General features: G+C 41.8%; 1 protein-coding gene across 6 annotated transcripts in view; it reads left to right on the forward strand.

The window, feature by feature from the left end:
- The window catches only part of Tspan5 (tetraspanin 5), a 182230-nt gene that overhangs the window by 152985 nt on the left and 10570 nt on the right, over window positions 1-18675 (forward strand). For all 6 annotated transcript variants that reach the window (XR_001872271.1, XR_003848351.1, XM_008826180.2 and 3 more), the window contains 2 exons: window positions 11868-12014; window positions 16751-16921. Coding sequence is in view for 4 of the 6 variants with exons in the window: in XM_008826180.2 (XP_008824402.1) it covers window positions 11868-12014; window positions 16751-16921 (318 nt within the window). In the remaining 2 variants the exon portion in view is untranslated. The remainder of the gene's footprint in view (window positions 1-11867; window positions 12015-16750; window positions 16922-18675) is intronic.

Genomic DNA, 18675 nt, shown 5'->3' on the forward strand with positions numbered 1-18675 from the left:
AAAAAAAATCTGGCATGCTGCTGTGCGTGGCTCCAGATGTGGCATCTTACAGCTTTGGTACCTAGAGAGCAATGCCTGTGCTAAATGCCTGCGTCCTGCAAGGGATGTGAGGCATCTCAGCTCTCAGGGGGCAGCGGCTCTTGTGGGGATGTGGCACTCTAGGGGGGCATGAAGCGAGTCAAAGGGAGAAGGAATTCTCATAGAGGAGTGTGGCACCACAGATTTCCTGGTGTGTTAGTCAGGGTTCTCCAAAGAAACAGAACCGGTAGAATGAATATATATGTATAGAGATTTATCAGCTTAGCTCACAGGTTAGAGTCCGAGTAGTCCAACAACAGCTGCACCACACTGGAGAGGCTGAGAAGGGCATGAAGCGAGTCAAAGGGAGAAGGAATTCTCATAGAGGAGTGTGGCACCACAGATTTCCTGGTGTGTTAGTCAGGGTTCTCCAAAGAAACAGAACCGGTAGAATGAATATATATGTATAGAGATTTATCAGCTTAGCTCACAGGTTAGAGTCCGAGTAGTCCAACAACAGCTGCACCACACTGGAGAGGCTGAGAATCTCTAGTCTGATGAATTTGAAAAGATCGGCTAGTCTTCAGTCTATAGCAGCAAGACAAACTTACCAGTGAGAGAGAAGGCTAGAAGAAAAAGCAAAAAAGTGTTCTCCTCTGCCGTGACCTTTTATACCGGCTGCCATCAGAAGGTAACACCCATATTTAGGGTGTGTCTTCCAGCTTCAGATGATCCAATCAAGATCTCTCTCATTTCAGTTAATCCCAGATCCAGTCAACTTGACACCCAGGATTAACCATCACACCTGGTAACTAGGTACCTGCCATGTTCTCATAGGTTCCTAAGGGTTTACCATGAGTCTGAGCACCTGCTTTAAACTTGACAGACTTAACCGTACTCTTAGAAATTTTTCTTCAAGCTTCTTGTCAATGACAAGCTTGAATGATAATTATTCTTCAGTAGGCTTGTACTAGCACTTCCTAATTTGTCAAATTGAGCTTCACAGAATTAAAAATCTAGTGAGAGACCCCATGGTTAAGATGCCAGAAAGCTGACCCCATAACTTTTGTAATCCCCAAACTATTGTTGACAGGATTATGTTCAGTTCTGTTGAAGCTCTGTGTGGTCAGGAACAATAAGGCTCCTTCTCTGCAGCGAGTTCTGGGCACAGTGCACAGGTGAGAGTGTCATCCTGCTTTCCCTGCACATCTAGGTGACTAACCTTATCCCAAGTAACTTAGTGAGTATACTTAGTACATTCTATTCGTGGAAAGAGCTGAGTGCTGAATGTAATGCATTCTGACCACAAAAAATAATCACTATGTGAGGTAATGTATATGAATTAGATTCTGCCTTTCCAACACACACACACACACACACACACACACACACACACACACACTCACAAATACATAACACATCAAAACTATAGTTCAATTGTAGAGCATTTACCCAGCATGCTGAAGGCCCAAGGTTTGATCCCAAGCAACACAACATATGTGTATGTGTCTCTACATATGACACATACATCTATATCATAATATACATTATTCAATACACACAATAGTACAGGGTAAATATATACTTTCTGTTTATACTTTGGAAGCAGAGTTTCTCTATGTAGCCCAGGCTAGTCTCAGAGTCTTTGTTTAGCCCGGGTCCATCTCCAACTTGAGGCCCTCCTGCTTTTGCCTTGTGTGCAGGGATTATAGGCCTGTGCCACTACCCTGGCAGTGCTTTTAACTCCATCTGTTAAATAAAATTGTAAGTAAATAAATAAAGAATATATTCTGTCCACTTCGGGGCAGGGGGATCTGAATTAATTTATAACTGATAACTGCCTGAGTGTATTCTGAATCCATTGCAAGCAATGCTCCTGGTAGTTGTCCCTGTGCTTCACAGAGCTTTCATCTCCCCAGATCTCAGGAGTCTGTCTCCAGCACTATCTTTTGCTAGAATTTAGAATGAAATGAGTAGACTCTGCAGTCCTGCTAGGCCCCCAAATTATTGTTGTTTCCATGGAAACAGTTGAAGGCCTCTCCATTTAAAAGTGCCCCTGCAGGCTAGGGAGAGTATTAAAATGAGTTTGAGAAGCCAAGTTCTCATCCTTGAAGTAAAGCTGGAAAGGACGGGTAAGTGAGGAATATACTGATAGTTGGGATCAACGGTTTTAGCCATTCAGGGAAGAATTTTATCTTGATATTTCGGGCACAGCATGTTTGTTGGCTTGCTCTTGCAGAGCTCCCCAGATAATTGTTCTATTATCCACTGAGCTCTTTATGTACAACCATGGATCATGGACAAGCATTTGGGAACAATCTGGTCTTTGTTCACACTTGAGTGTGAGTCACAGATTACAAACTCATTAAAATAATGAGAGAAAAAAATTAGTGAAATTATAGAACAATCCTAAGTTGGAAAGCACCTACAGGTCATTAAGTCCCAACTTCTATCCACTTTGGGAAACCTTGCTAGAACACAGTAACAGAGTTTCACCGTATACTTCTAAGAGCTGCCTTCTTTGTCTGTTGCCAGAGACCTGGTAGGGTTAGAAATGGCTGCTGTTTAGGATGGAACTTAGCTGAGTGTGGTGGTGCACACTGGGAATCCCAGAACTCGGGAGGCTGAGGTGGGAGAATCATGTGCTTATATGCCTGTGATGCCAGGTGGGCTAGATGAAGGACTTTGGAAAAAGAGGAATTGGGGGAAGAGGGGGAGGGAGAGAGGGAGAGAAAAAGAGATACCAAAATTATTTCTAATGATTTTTATGTGTTCAATGGAATGATATATGGGCAGGGGTCAAGAAATAGCAGTGAAACCTATCAAGCCAGGTGAGGTCTGTTTGGGGGAAGTAGGCAGGAGAGGCTACAAATCCAGGACTCGGCCCAAGTGCAACAGCACAAACCTGTAATTCCAGCACCAGGGAGGCAGAGACAGGGGTCCTTGGACTTTCTGGCTAGCCAGTCTATCTGAATCAGTGAGCTTGAGTTTTAAATGTGGCTATGAACCACAGTGAGAGACTCTGTCTCACAAAATAAGGTAGAGTGTGATTAAAGTGAGTCCTTTTTAACCTCTGACACCCAAACACATGTGCATACTCACCTGCATTTATATGTGAACACACAAAACCAGAATCCATCTATTTGTTGCCTACAAGAAACATACCTTACCCTCAAAGACAGTTGTAACTTTAGAGTGAAAGAGTGGAAAAAGGTGTTCCAAGCATATGGAACTGGAATGCCAAGCAGGGGTTGCTGTTCTAATATCCTATAAAATAGACATTAAACAAATTAGTCTGAAGAGATAAGAAAGTCACTTAACACTAATTAAGGGAACAAATCATCAAAAGGAAATCACGATTTGAGTATATATGCACCAGGCACCAGGTACACCTAATTTTATAAAATAAACACTCTTGGATGTAAAGACAGAGATTGACCCCAACACAATAGTGAGTGATGCCAGTTCCCGAGTTTCACCAATAGGCAGGTCATCAAAAAGTAAATAAATAAACAGAAACGGCTGAGTTAAATGGCATAGATCAAATGCACCAACAGACATCTACAGAACATTCCATTCAAATATTAAAGAATACACATTCTTCTCAGGAGCCCATGGAACTTTCTCTGACATAGATCAATATACTACAACATAAAGCAAGTCTTGATAATTACAAGGAAATTGAAGTGATTTCTTATAAAGTCTGACCACAGTGGGATAAAGCTAGAGATCAACAGCAAGATAAACTGCAGAACATAGACAATGCCATGGGCCAGAGCAACACACTCTGAATGATGAGTAAGTCTTTGAAGAAATTAAGAAGGAAATCTAAAAGTTGCTAAAATTGAATGAAACTAAAAACCTGTGGGGTACACTGCTTTCAGCCCTAAGAGGGGAAGTTCATAGCCACATTTAAAACTCAAGTCTCAGCTAGGTGTGGTGGTGCACACCTTTAATCCCAGGATTCTCTATGAGTTCAAGGCCAGCCTGGTCTACATAGTGAGTTCCAGGCCAGCTGAGGCTATAGGGAGACTGTGTCTCAAAAAGATGGACCCCCCCCCCAAAAAAAAGTCAGGCCTCAGATAAATAACTTAATGATGTACCTGGTAGCTTTGGGAAAAAAAAGAACAAACCAAACACAAAATCAGTAGATAGAAAGTCATGATCAGAGCAGAAAGAAATGAAATGAAACCCCTAAATGACAAAGAATCAATGAAGTGTTTGGTTCTTTGAAAAGATAAACAAGACTGACAAACTCTTAGCCAAACTAACCAAAAGGAATTGCTGACCTGAATTAATAAAATTAGAGATGAAAAGGGATTCATTACAACAGATAGTAATGAAATTCAGAAAATCATTAGGACATATCTTTAAAGCTTCTAGAAATTAATGAATTTCTAGACTCTCATGACCTACCAAAATTAAACCAGGATTAGATAAATAACTTGGACAGATCTATAAAAAGACAAAAGATTGAAGCAGTGCTTGTGCCAGCCATCTCTACTCTGTTAGGACCCTGGTGGACCCCCAGATGTGGGAGTTTTCCCAGATCTGCTTTGATTAATGTATCTCTCAATTCTCAGAAGAGAAGCATCCTTATATAGCAGACAGTGATTAACACAGAACCACAACTAGCCAACTGAAGAGAATAAGAGACTTCAGAAAGCTTATCCCTGAATAGGATACCTATATCAAACTTTTGCCTCCAAAGGCTCAGGGATCACTGTGGAAGAGGGGGAGGAAAGATTGTAAGAGTCAGAGGAAGTAGATGAGGACAAAGAAACAGAGTTTTCCAGACAGCTGGTCAGTTACCCATATGAACTCACAGCAATGGTGACAGCACAAGCCCTACGTAAGCTCAGAGCAGACAAAATTCCAGTATAGATGTGCAAAAGTAGTTAAGGAACCCCAACACTAGCTGAGAAACATTGGCAACCAATGGGTGCTTGGAGGGGGAAAGACAGTTTTGTTTAAGGGTGAGACTCTTTCTAGGTTGATCAGGTTCCAGTGAATGAGCCCACACTAAACGGCGTTTGGGGACACAAACCTGATTCTATATATATGTGCAGAAATTTTCAGGGGGACTAGTAAGTGGGGGGTTCAGATATGAGAGGGGATTTAAATACGGTCAAAATATATTGTATAAAATTTCAAAAATTCAATAAAAGTTAATTTTTAAAAGATTGAAGCAGTAATTTAAAAAAACAAAAACAAAAACCACAATAAATCCAAACTAAAAAAGTCCAGGCCCAGATGGATTTATGCTGAATTTAGCAGACATTTAAAGGGGACTACACCAGTGCTTCTTAAAATATCCCATAAAATAGAAGGGAAAAGAACATTAACTCCCTTTGAAGGCACTTTTATCTCGATACTAAAGGCTAATAGCCATAGCAACAAAAAAGAAAATCACAGGCCAATCTCCCTGATGAACATAGATATAAAACTTATCAATAAAATACTTTCAAACCAAATTTAAGAATACATTAAAAAGATAATCCACCATGATAATCAAGTTGGCTTCATTCCAGAGATGTAGGGGCAGTTCAATATACATAAATCAATAAACATAATTTCATATAAATAGTTTCAAAGACAAATCACATGATCATCACAAACAGGCTTTTGACAAATCTGTTGTCCTTTTCATGATTAAAAACCCTCAAGAAGGGGTGTGGAGAGAAGATCTAAGTTTGGTTCCCAGCACCCATGTCAGGTGTGATTTCAGCTTTTGGGGATCCAGTGCCTCTGTCCTCCATGAGACCTGCACTTTCATGCACATACCCACACTCAGATACACAGATGCATTGAATTTAAAATAATAAAAAATGACCGGGCATGGTGGTGCACGCCTTTAATCCCAGCACTTGGGAGGCAGAGGCAGGCGGATCTTTGTGAGTTAGAAGGCCAGCCTGGTCTCCATTGGTGAATCCAGGCCAGCTGCAGCTACAGAGATACCTTGTCTCAAAAAGGCCAAAAAATAATAATATTAATAAAAATTAAAAAATAATAATAATTGTAAAAGTCTTAAAGGAACTCAGAATAGAAGGAACATAACTCAGCATGATAAAGGCTATACAACATTATGCTAAGTGAATAAGAACTGAATGTCTACTTTTTCCATGTTAGGAGGGAAGAATGTACACACACTTGTGTGTGCTTGTGAAGAAGTGAGATGTTGATGGGTGTCTTCCTCTATTGTTTTCCACCTTAGATTTTGACACAGGATCTCCCATCGAACCTGAAGGTTACTGTTTGAGCTAAACTGACTGGCCAGCAAGCCCCAGGATCTACCTGTTGTATCCCCCACCCTCTCAGTGCTGGAGTTACAGTCACATACCACTACACTTGGCTTTTATATGACTGATGGAGTTGTGAACTCAAGCCCTCATGCTTGCGTAACAAACACTTTGCCCACTAATCCATCTCCCCAGGCCCCACTTTCCTAGTCTTTAATTAAATATAGTACTTGAAGTCTTAGCTAGAGCAATAAGACAAAAGAAGGAAATAAAAGGGATACAAACATATCTGCAGATAATATGATGCTATACAGAAAAGACTCTAAAGACTCCACCATAAAATTCTTTTTAAATATTTTATTTATTTTTATTTTATGTACATGAATGTGTTGCCTGCATGTAAGTAGGTACACCTGTGTTGTACAATGCACTGCCTGCAGAGGCCAGAAGAAGGCATCAAATCCCCTGGAACTGCAGTTATGAACATTGTTAGCTGTCATGTGGGTGCTGCAAACCAAACCCAGATCCTCTGCAAGAGCAGCTAGTGCTCTTAACTCCTGAGCCATCTCTCCAGCCCCACCACCAGAAAACTCTTAATATAGTTCATAAATGCTTTCAGCAAAGTGACAGGATGCAAAATTAACACCCCCAAATCAGTAGCCTTCTTGTATACCTATAACAAGCATGCTGAGAAAGAAAACAGAGAAACAGTTCTATTCACAATTGCCTCTAAAAAGAAAAAATACTTGGAATAAACCTAACCAAGGAAGTGAAAGATTGGAAGAATTAAAATAGCCATGCTAGCTGGGTGTGGCGGTGCACGCCTTTAATCCCAGCACTCGGGAGACAGAGGCAGGTGGATCCTCTGTGAGTTCGAGGGCAGCCTGGTCTACAGAGTGAGTTCCAGGCAACTGGAGCTATAGGGAGACCCTGTCTCAAAAAGACCAAAAAAAAAAAAAAAAAAAAAAAAACACGCCATGCTATCAGTCACACTCTATAGATTCAGTTCAATTCTCATTAAAATTCCATTGGAATTCTTCTCAGAAATAGGAAACCAATTTTAAACTTCATATGGAGGCACAGAACACCCCAAATAGCCAAAATAATCCTTAGGAGGAAAAAAATATGACAGGGCTATCTATCATTGTACCTGATTTCAAGTTGTACTACAGAGCCATAATAACAGAAACAGCACATTGATCAAGGAACAGAGAAGAGGGCCTAGTTATAAACCCACACAGTTACAGCTGCCTGAATTTTGACAAAGATGCTAAGAATAAATACATTGGATAGCCTTTTCAATAAAGGCATGGTACTAGGAAAACTGGATATCCATGTATAAAATGAAGCTACATCCTTATCTTTTGCAGTGTTCAAAACTCAACTCCAAATAGATCAAAGATCTTAACATAAGACCTGAAACTCTAAAACTGATAAAGTAGGGGAAATTTTTCAAAATATTGCCATAAGGGGCTGGAGAAATGGCTCAATAGTTAAGAGCACTTGCTGCCTCTTCCAGAGGAGCAGAATTCAGTTCCCAGCACCCAAGTCTGTCAGCTCACAACTTCTTGTAAGGGACCCAACACCTGCTTTTGGTTTCCACGGACACCCCTCCACACACACGTGTGCATAAGCACATACACACAAATAATAAATCTTTTTATTATTTTGGTCTTTTTGAGACAGGGTCTCCCTGTAGCCCCAGTTGGCCTAGAACTTACTATATAGACCAGGCTGGCCTTGAACTCACAGAGATCCACCTGCCTCTACCTCCTGAGTGTTGGGATTAAAGGCATGCACCACCATGCCTGGCACAAATAATAAATCTTTTTTAAAGATACTGATATAAGCAAGGACTTTCTTAATAGAATTCAGAAAATAGCGCTAACAATTGACAAATGGTATTTCATGAAATTAAAAAGCTTCCACACAGCAAAAGAGAGGTTGATCAAGTAAACAGTCTGCAGGAAGGGAGAAAAATCATTGCTACCTCTACATCTGAGAGAGGATTAATATCTAGAATATACAAAGAACTCAAAAAACTAAATACCAGAAAAACAAACCCCCAGTCAATAAATGGGTTAATGGAAAGTCCTCAAAAGATGAACTACATATGGCCAAATGAACATATGAAAACATGTTCAACATCACTAGCCATCAGAGAAATGCACATGAAAACTACATTGAGATTCCATCTCACCCCAATCAGAATGGCAGTCATTATAACGACAGTGTGGTGAGGGGGTGGACAAAAGGGAACCCGTATGCACTGCTGTTGGGAATGTAACTAGTCTAGCCAGTATGGAAATCAGTGTGGTTTTTCCTCAAAAGTCAGAAAATAGACCTACCATATGACCCAGCTATATACCGCTTCTGGATATGTACTCAAAAGACTCCAAATCAACATACACAAAGATACTTGTGTATCAGTATTTATTGCAGCACTGTTCACCATAGTTAAGTTGTGGAACCAACCTAGGTGTCCATTAATAGAGGAGTGGATAAAGAAAATGTGGTACATTTATACAGTGAATTATTTCTAGCCATAAGAATGAAGTTATGTCATTTGCTAGAAAATGAATGCAATAGGAGGTACTCATATTAGGTGAATTAAGTCAATCTCAAAATGACAAACATCATTTTGTTTCGCTTAGTGACTTTACAGACACAAAATCATGTATGTGTGACATGAAAGCAGAAGCAAAACTGTCTAGGGGAGCAAGGGGGACTAATGGGAGGGGGGAGGGCAAGGAGGTTAGAGAGGCATTAGTAGCGGATACCAAGTACATTGTCTACTTGCAATTATTTACTTGTTCTGTGTACCCCAATATAATATATTTTTTTAAAAACCAAGGCTAGGAAGGTAGCCTAGTAGGTAGACTGCTTTCTGTACAAGTATAAAGACCCAAGTTCAATCCCCAGCACTCAGGTGAAAAGCTGGGTGTGGTGCCTGTGCTGATAATTCAGAGCTAGGGATGCAGAGACAGCTAGATCCATGGGACTTGCTGGCCAGACAGGCTAGACTAGTCAGCAAGCCCCAGGTCCCAGTGAGCGACCCTGTCTCAAAAAAATAAATTAATTAATTAAAAAGTAAAACAAGAGGATGTTGCCTGAAGAACAACACCCAAGGTTGATCTGTGGTACACACACATACATACACAGAGAGGAAATGTTTAATAAATTTAAAGTGTTGAAAAGACTTGATACCTATCTATTACCCCATTTAGATTACCACACTATATCCATGTATTGAAATGGTACATTGCACCCCCAAAATAATATTTGTAATTATCTATTAATTAAAAATACTTAAAATATTTTTAAATTTTAAGGCAAAAAAAAAAATAATAATACAGAGCCGACATGTTTCTCTGTCCCTTGCACCTCTGCTACTTTTTCTGATATCAGGTAAATAAAGCATGCTTCTCCCATAATTAACTTTTCAAATTGCATCATGTGTAGCGAAGCCTGCTCTTCCGCCAGCTGAACAAGTCCAGACCTTGTGCACCAGACCTGTGGCACATGGACTGGCTGCTTTCCTTCCAGCACTGGGCCTTTGACTCCATTGCCTGGATTCTCTTTGCTCTCTGGCAGCATTTTTCTCAGCATTGTTTGTATAAGTGGAGAATTTGTTTCAACATGTCTGTATTTTCTGTCAGGCTTTTCTCTCCTAGGGTGACTATCCCCATTCCAAGCTTGGAACTCTCAGAAGCACAAAGTTGGACTTAGCCATTGGTCTGTGCAGTTCCATGAAGTGTGGCGCTGTGACATCCATGCGAGCCTTGGTGCACATGCCTTCATTTGGCCTGCTGTGAAACCACGCAGCCTTCTTTGCTACGTTACCTAAACCCTTGCCCCCCCCCCGCTTTTAACTAGGTTTAATCTTTTATTTTAGAGTGCTTTAACTTTTCCTCATCCATATTGGATTGTTCTTTAAGTTGACACCTAAAAAGAAACAAACAGAAAAACCCAAAATGCTGATCTCCAAATGTTTCCTGAATCTTAAAGTGGCTTTAAAGTTAAAACTCAGGTTTGATTGGCACTGCCTGGGAAGTGCAGGGAGGCAAGTGCCAGCCCCCACTTGATAAGATCTGAATAAGCATCTGCTCTGCTTTGAAAATAATCATGTGACCTTCAATTATCGCCACACTGCTCTGAGTTACATTTTCCACAAATCTAAAAATCAGATGGATCGACCCTATTCTAGGTTTGCTTTAAAAACAAACATTCAATATTAAGACCTTATGGCAAATGACAGCACAGTTGTCTGGCAATATTTTGATTTGGGAGTTCAAAAAAAATTTAGTAAGAAAATGAAATATTGGTGATACTGGTTATTTCAGACTCTCGGTTCCTAAAAAGCTGTCACTGACTTTCTTATGAATGAATAGTGAGTATGCACATTGCATTCTAGAGAAAAAGATCATAATTTCGAATAGGTATTGATGTGTTCTCACACTTCAGGAAAGGAGTTCAGTTAAGAAGTGGTATTGTGAGCCTGGCATGGTGGCACACACCTTTCATCCCAGCACTCAGGAGGCAGAGGCAGGTCGAGGTCAGCCTGAGATCGAGGCCAGCCTGGTCTACATAGTGAGTTCCAGGCCAGTCAGGGCTACATAGTGAGACCCTGTCTTAAAAACAAAACAAAACAGGAAGAAGTGGTATTGTTTGTCGAGAAATACACTTACTTTGGATTCCTTACATGGTCAGGGTAGGAGAACAAGAGAGTTGAAAGTGGAGTAAGTAAAATCTTTTAAACTCACAACTCTTGAAGTGTGGGAAACACCTCCAACAACTAACGTAGAGCATCCATGAAAACAGACCATGGAAGCCGGCCTTTCGGACCAGATCCTGAGGGGGTCGCCCGAGAGACTCAAGGGTGAATCCTGGGGAGCAGCTTTTCCTTAGGGATTTTGTGGGTGCTCTGACCAGGCCTGGCTGCTGGGTTCACTTCAAGCCTCTACTTTTCCCCATACCATATTTCTGGATGCATGCCAATGGCTTTCAAGTGAACAGTTGCTTAACAGGTATAAGCGGGGGGCGGGGGGTGTGCTTAAATGATTCTTCCTTCTGTTCAGGGTGCCACATTTTTCCTACACCTATTTTTCACTCAAAACCATTCGTATTTGATGTTACCTCTCTCTTCCCTATACAAGGTTTGATGACAGTTTTGTTGTTGGTGTTTCAATTTTGTTTTTGATATTTTTCATTTTATCAAAAATATAAAAACATTAGATCTTATAAAGAAATCAGTTACCTTCCCTTGCTCCTCCTTTCCTTGTTCCCCTCCCCTTCCCCTTCTCCCTCCTTCATCCCTCCCCTCCCCTTCTCCCTTCTTCATCCCTCCCCTTCCCTTTCCCTCACTTCTCTTTCCCTTCTCTCCTCCCCCCCCGTTCCCTTTTCCCTGTCTCCCCACTTCTTCCCCTTTCCTTCCCTTTTCTTCTCACACCTCTTCTGTTTCCCTTGTAGTGTCTCTTGAATACTAGTCATCCAATAATCGGAGACCACTGAAGGTTTTCTTTGGTGGGGCAAAGACAAATGCACTAACCCTTAACTGCTGGCAGACTAGCCTCATACCCTGATGCCTTGTGTGTTCTCTTCCATTCCCAGGGCGTCCTCTCCAACATCTCTTCCATCACTGACCTTGGTGGCTTTGACCCAGTCTGGCTCTTCCTCGTGGTGGGAGGAGTGATGTTCATTCTGGGGTTTGCTGGGTGCATTGGAGCGCTGCGGGAAAACACTTTCCTTCTCAAGTTTGTAAGTATTTTCCGATCTCAGTTTGAGATCCAAACTCTTCCTTTCCATGAGGATGACGCCTTAGTGACAGGCAAGATGTTAAGCTGTACCAAAGGCCTGAATGAAAATATGGCCCAGGATGGTATTCATTTAAGAGAGTTAGCTAGATCCTGCCCCTTGTGCCCTGACCCAGACATGCCTCCTTAACAATGTAAATACCACCTAGCCCTTGCCATCCATGGAGGTCTTGTGCATATATGCAACAAACTTGACTCCAATCCCTAAAGGTGCTTTAGAAATAAGGTATGTAGGGGTGTGTAAGGTGTGTAGGGTGTGTGTGTGTGTGTGTGTGTGTGTGTGTGTGTGTGGTGCATACACGTACATGTGAGTATGTGTGCATGTTTCTGTTATGAGCATTTTAAGTAGAAAGCCTTGCAGGTAATGATCTAGAGAAACCAGGCATTAGCTCAGCTGCCATGGCCTATCTAGATTATCTAGTTTGAATAAACATGGACATACAGTACAAGATAAAAGTTCTTTGCTGGTATTTCATTTTTGTTTTGCTATTTATCATTTTACCAAAAATATAAACACTTACAAAGAAATCAGTTAGATATTACAAAGAAATCAGTTCCCTTCTCCTTTCCCTGTTCCCTTCCTCTCCCCATGAGATTGGAGAGATGATGACTCAGTGGTTAAGAACATTGGCTGACCTTGCAGAGGTCTTGAGTTCCATTTCCAGTACCCACATGGCAGCTAACAACAGTCTGTAACTCCAGTTGCAGGGGATGCAGTGCCCTCTTCTGATCTCTCCAAGTGTACAAATGTGATGCACTGACATATATGCAGGCAAAACACTCAAACAAATAAATTTTTTTTACATTTCCATTGTATGACCAGTATGCTTTGAAGATACTTTACAGAGTACTTGGTGTGATTACTCTTATCTGGAGTATTTACAGAGGAGGACTTCAGCAGGAGGTATGCAAGTGTTAAAGGCAAAGTAGAGAATGAAAAGTGAAGCCTTCCCTTGGAGATTCCTTCCAAAGAAGAACAAATGATATGTGTTACATATTTGTATCTTAAAGAATGGAAAATGTGACCAGTTCTGCTGTGAAACAGAAGTGGAGCTTCCTGGTTGCCTGATGCCCTCAACTTGCTTTCTATACCTTCAGAAAGTGGGGCATTAGCTCACAGGGCCTTGGCATGTATGTTTCTGCCAAATACTTGGTATAAATTGCATTTCGATTCATTATCTATAGAGTTGGCATTCTAGTGGTTTCTGTAGAAGAAGCATTCACTCCTCCCTCTCCATGAACAGAGAAAGGATCAAAAGGACCCACTTTCTTGTAATGAGGGAGGATGCGGAATTCCAGAGAATAGCTTTGTACACCATCCCCTCTTATCAGAACCATCCCCAAGCCTACGACATTCTCTAGGGTCATTTTCACTTAAAACCAGAGCCTATCCCTGAACTAGTCCCAACAGCCACACACTGTGTACCAGCATGTCTGCTGTATTACAGCCCTCTGACATCTTTTCTGGAGCATCCCTAAGGAGAAGAGACTCACTATGCCCCCTCCCCCATCCAGGGTAGCCCATTTCAAATTTGGGCAGTTCTGCTCCTCATTCTTGAAGGCTGGGTTACCTTGAATCATACCACTTGACTCTTGCTTACAGGGAAGATGGGGGGCAGTTTCTTGGTCTTAGATACAATTTCATGGGGAATTAGTTCTTTTTTCCATATATATGACTGTAGTGGGATTAGCTAGTTCCCTAAGGCTTTGTCTGCATTATCTTCCAGATTCTTCCTTTTCTACACACACACACACACACACACACACACACACACGGAGTCATGCACATGCAAGCATGGACATTCCCTTCTTCACTGAGTCAAAGACCTCTAGAGCCTCCGGGGGTCTTTGTCCCTGATCATGAGTGCCAGCCTGCCAATCTTGGTATGAGGCATCTCTAAGTGCTGACCTTGCCCCAGTCTATTATCTGCCCCACTGTTTATCATTCGAAGCCTCCTTGTATCCAAAATGTGGGGTCCCTTTAATATAGTTTATTTGAACATGGATTCATTAATTCTAAATCCCCTTATGAAGTCTCATATTTAACAGGAATCATGTTCTTAGCTTGAGAAATAATTTAATTGGCCACTCTCTATTTAGTACTAACAATAAACCTGGCCTAGAACTTTCGTTGGGCAGGAGCTACGAGATAAATACAAAATCCATGCCTCCAAACAGCCTCAAAGATCTCTTCCCCTAAGACTAGGAGAATTGTTGGGAAAACCCAGGAGCTGAGATCCTGTGCAATAGAAGTGGAGCTTTGTGACTGACCAGTACCTTCAAATGAAGCCTCGAGTCACTTTTGACACCCATGGAAATTGGGGAGCTCACAGAGCTGGGTCACAGATCATGTAGCTCTCTTCCAGATATGTGATATGAATTGCATTTGGACTCAATACTTGATGCTGTTTCACATGATGCACATGCATGCCAGTTACAAATTTATGACTTTTGTGTGGTGTGAGAACTGCCATTTTTACATGTTTGTGGTAGTACCCAGTAAACAGAAGGGAATTGTTTTATACTGGGAGGAAGTCAGGGAAAAAAAATACTGTTTTTTTCCTAAGGAAAGCTTAATTTGAAATTATTAGTACCATTGATGATAAGGACTTCAAGGTTTTTAAAAAAAATATTTTATTATTTTTATTTTATGTGTATGAGTGTTATGCCTGCATGTAGGTAAGTGCACCTGTGTCGTGCAGTGCCTGCAGAGGACAGAAGAGGCCGTCGGATCCCCTGGGACTGGTGTTATGGACAGTTGTTAGCTGCCATGTGGGTACTGGGATTCGAACCCACATCTTCTGCAAGAATAGTGTTCTTAACCACTGAGCCATCTCTCCAGTTCCAGAACTTCAAGGTTTTTAAAAAAATGTTTTATTTTTTTATTTTCATGTGTATAAGTGTATTGCCTGCATGCAAGGGCACCTGTGCCTGAAATGCCCACACAGGTCAGAAGAGGACATAGATCCCTTGGAACTGGAGTTAGGGATGGTTGTTAGCTGCCATATGGGTGGTAGGAATTAAACCCAAGTCCTCTGCAAGAGCAGCCGATGTGTTTAGCTGCTGAACCATCTCTCTAGTCCCAAGAACTTCAAGTTTTATTTCCAGTGAGCTCACTGAGGACAGATAAGCTCAGTGGGGACTTGGAGGGCTGAGCTGGAGGCCTAGAAGTGGGACCTATGCCTGGGATCCTAGACTTTGCCAGACACTGGTTTTTGTCCTTTTAGCCCTTCCTCTCTTGCCTCCCCACAAAGAGGCACTTGTCCCCTCATCCCTTGAAGTGAGTGGCCACACCCCACTGTCCTCAACCGCCTGTCTGCTCCCCCAAATGACTTGAAGAGGGACTTTGAGCAGGATTCTGCTCTTGCTCATCCCACACAGTCCACATTGCCACAGGGCCTGACCATTGTGTAGACATTTGCTGAATGAATAAACTTTTTTTTTTTTAAAAAAAAAAACCTTTGTTTTTTGATCATTTGTTGAGATAGGGTCAGGCTCTGTAGCCCAGGCTGGCCTTGCCCTCAGCTCTTCTAACCTCAGCCTCTACGGTACTGGAATTAAAGGTATGTGCCATCACACCTGGCTCCTTTTTTAAAAATAAGCATCTTGTCTTGTCTCTGGGATACCTCTGTCCTGGTACATTCTCTCTTGGCTGGCTGCTTGCTGGGTATAGAAACCCCAGCTGTGCATCAGCCACTTCCTGTTCTGCTCAGCAAGTGTGGCTTCAGTGTCACCCTGGGCCATTGTCACCAGAAGAGTTTGGTCCTTCAGAGCCAGATTTCACAGAACAGTGTGGAAGGACAAGGATGCAGGAGTAGGGGGCAGTGGAAGGGCCTGTGGGCAGAACCTGCAGTCAGTGTGACTAAGCGGAGACTCTCAGAGGCTTCTAGGTGGAAGGGAAATTTCCCCAGGACCTCAGCCTAACTTTAAACGCTTCATCTGCCTTACCCAGAAGTCTCCCCTTGGGTGCATTTTGATGTTATTTAACCTGTTTCCTGAGCTTAGTGCTTCCCAGAGGGAGGTGAGGGTAGCTAGTGTTCCTGAGAAAGCCCTTAACCCATGGTTTTGTTTACATAATTAGAAATTATTTTCATGTCACAGTCATCCTCCCCCACCCCCCCTTCCTCTTTGACCTCTTCATCCAAGATGAACAGATCTCTTACTTCACACTGTATAGCAGGTGCAGAAGGGAATTAAAATGGTGTCTGAATCCATAAACTGTATATATTGCATGCCGAATCTAGGCCACAGTAGTAAATGACAGGTGACTGTAAAATATTGGGATAATCTACCTTTCAAATGAGAAAGAAAAGCTCCCTACAGGTCAGACAGACATTGTCCATATATCCGGCAGTACATCAATCCGAGCAATTCATTAGGCCTTAATATGGCTCTAAAGAAAAATTCCCATCACTCATGTTTGATTTGGGCTTTGTTGGTTAATTATCAAATGGAACACCAGAGACTCTAAAATATGATTATGAAGTAATTTTTAAATTTTAAAGGCCTTTTCTTTAAGTGTAATAGTCCATTAACAAATCAAAAGAAACAGAAGTCTATCTGCTTTAGAGATGTGTAACACCTGAATGTAATTACAGACATTTTCAGAGAGGCGCCACTAACTCCATGGGATCAAAACAGCCTTGTAATGTTCCCTGTTGTATGTATCTTTTGTCTTAGTTTTCTGTGTTCCTGGGAATTATTTTCTTCCTGGAGCTCACTGCTGGGGTGTTGGCGTTTGTTTTCAAAGACTGGATCAAAGACCAGCTGTATTTCTTTATTAACAACAACATCAGAGCATACCGGGATGACATTGATTTGCAGAACCTCATAGACTTCACCCAGGAATATGTAAGTTCAAACTTGGTTTATTTTCAAGTGGAAAGTCTTCTCACAGGGTGGTTCCCATAATGCTTTCTGTGTCTGCCAGCTGGAGACTGCCCCTGACTTTCTGGATGTTTCTAATTATTTATTGGTTTTCACTTGCTGTATGGCTTAGAGTATTTGTATCTCAAACAGAAATGCTCTATTTTCATTTGTTTCAAATTGTGTTAAATTAGAGGAATGAAAACAAAACTCCTAAGCAAAAAGGTTATAATCCTATTTGGCCTTGCCTATCAGCCTTTGAAGAAAATTGTCTTGCTATAGGTTTAAAATTTTATTGGGTTATTATGTATGAATTCTTCCTTATTCACACCCATCCTTTGATGACTCTCTGCACGTCACAGCTCATAGAAATACACTTAGTAGAACATTTGTCCATAAAGTTCCCAAAATATGCCTCTTTGAACAGGCATACCATATGTGTGCAGTCAAAACCGAAAATTTGGAAACTGTAAGACTGCCGTCTAACAAGTGGAAGATGACTGAGGTGGAGTCCTGCCTACGCAGCAGATGTCTGAACTTGCCTGTGTGACCGCTCCCAATGCAAATAGAGCAGCAGGTGCCCTGTCACTCAAAATGCAAAGTGACATAAACAGGAAGCCAAGAGACCCACAAGTCCTGGTGATTTTAGGCCAACAGAAACTTGAACTCTTTCCTCAATGGTAAAATGAGAATCAAAATTAGCTGCTAATTCCTGAGGATATTAGGACAATCTAATGAGATATGTGTATTTTCATGTTGGGCCTGCAGTGTTAATGGCCTACAAACTAGCAGGTCCTTACGTACCTGTACTGGAAAAACTGAGAATGGCAAGTGGATTTGCCCAGCAGTTTCCATGACATCAGTACTTACGGCATGCTTGGCAGTCATACAGAAGCCCAGTAGACAGGGGGCTTGCTTTGGGGTTGGACAGGTTGAGCTCAGGTCCCCTTCACCTTTGGTCAAGGAGGCCAGGGCTGTGTCAGCACTGGTAGCAAGGAGGGCTTCACTTCCTGAGGTAGCTCAGCACTGGGCTGGAGGTGTTAGTGTTGCCTGGTGGCAGCAGAGCAGCAGCTGTCTGGAGTAAACTGTTCTCAGATGTGAGGCTAAGCCCTGTTTCAGCCCCTCGGTGGACTTCCCCTTCCCTGTTTTCTTAGATCATAATTGGTGCTGGCTCACCACTTCCGGCCCATTTTTCCTAACTAGTTTGCATGACAAAGCTTTTAGAACTTTGCCGGGAAAATACCAGAAGCCCAGCCCAAGTCCAGAGGAGTGAATGAGCTTACAGAACATGCATTTGGGCAGACTCTACTCTGTGACTCTGCCTCTTCATGTGACTTTTGTTTTCTGTCCTGGAGTTTCATGTTTTGACATCGCTGTTGGTCCTGAAAACCTTAAAATGGCCAAGGCTTGGTTTTTATTTAATTTAGAGAAGCTGAGATACTCTAGCTCAGTGGAGTGGGGAACAAATGAGTTATATAGAGTAGCTATAATCAGTCCCCATTTAAGACCCATTGAATTTAGCATCTTGATTACTTTCTATTTTAATTAGATAACCAATTTTTAGAGTAATGTAAGCACACATTCTTGTGTTTAAAAATTCAGAGTAGGCCGGGCTTGGTGGCACACGCCTGTAGTCCCAGCACTTGGGAGGCAGAGGCAGAGGATCTTTGTGAGTTCAAGGCCAGCCTGGTCTACATAGTGAGTTCAGGTCAGCTGGGACTACAAGGAGACCCTGTCTC

Source organism: Nannospalax galili, unplaced genomic scaffold (assembly GCF_000622305.1).
Source record: "Nannospalax galili isolate Female #2095 unplaced genomic scaffold, S.galili_v1.0 scaffold189, whole genome shotgun sequence".
Lineage (NCBI taxonomy): Eukaryota > Metazoa > Chordata > Mammalia > Rodentia > Spalacidae > Nannospalax > Nannospalax galili.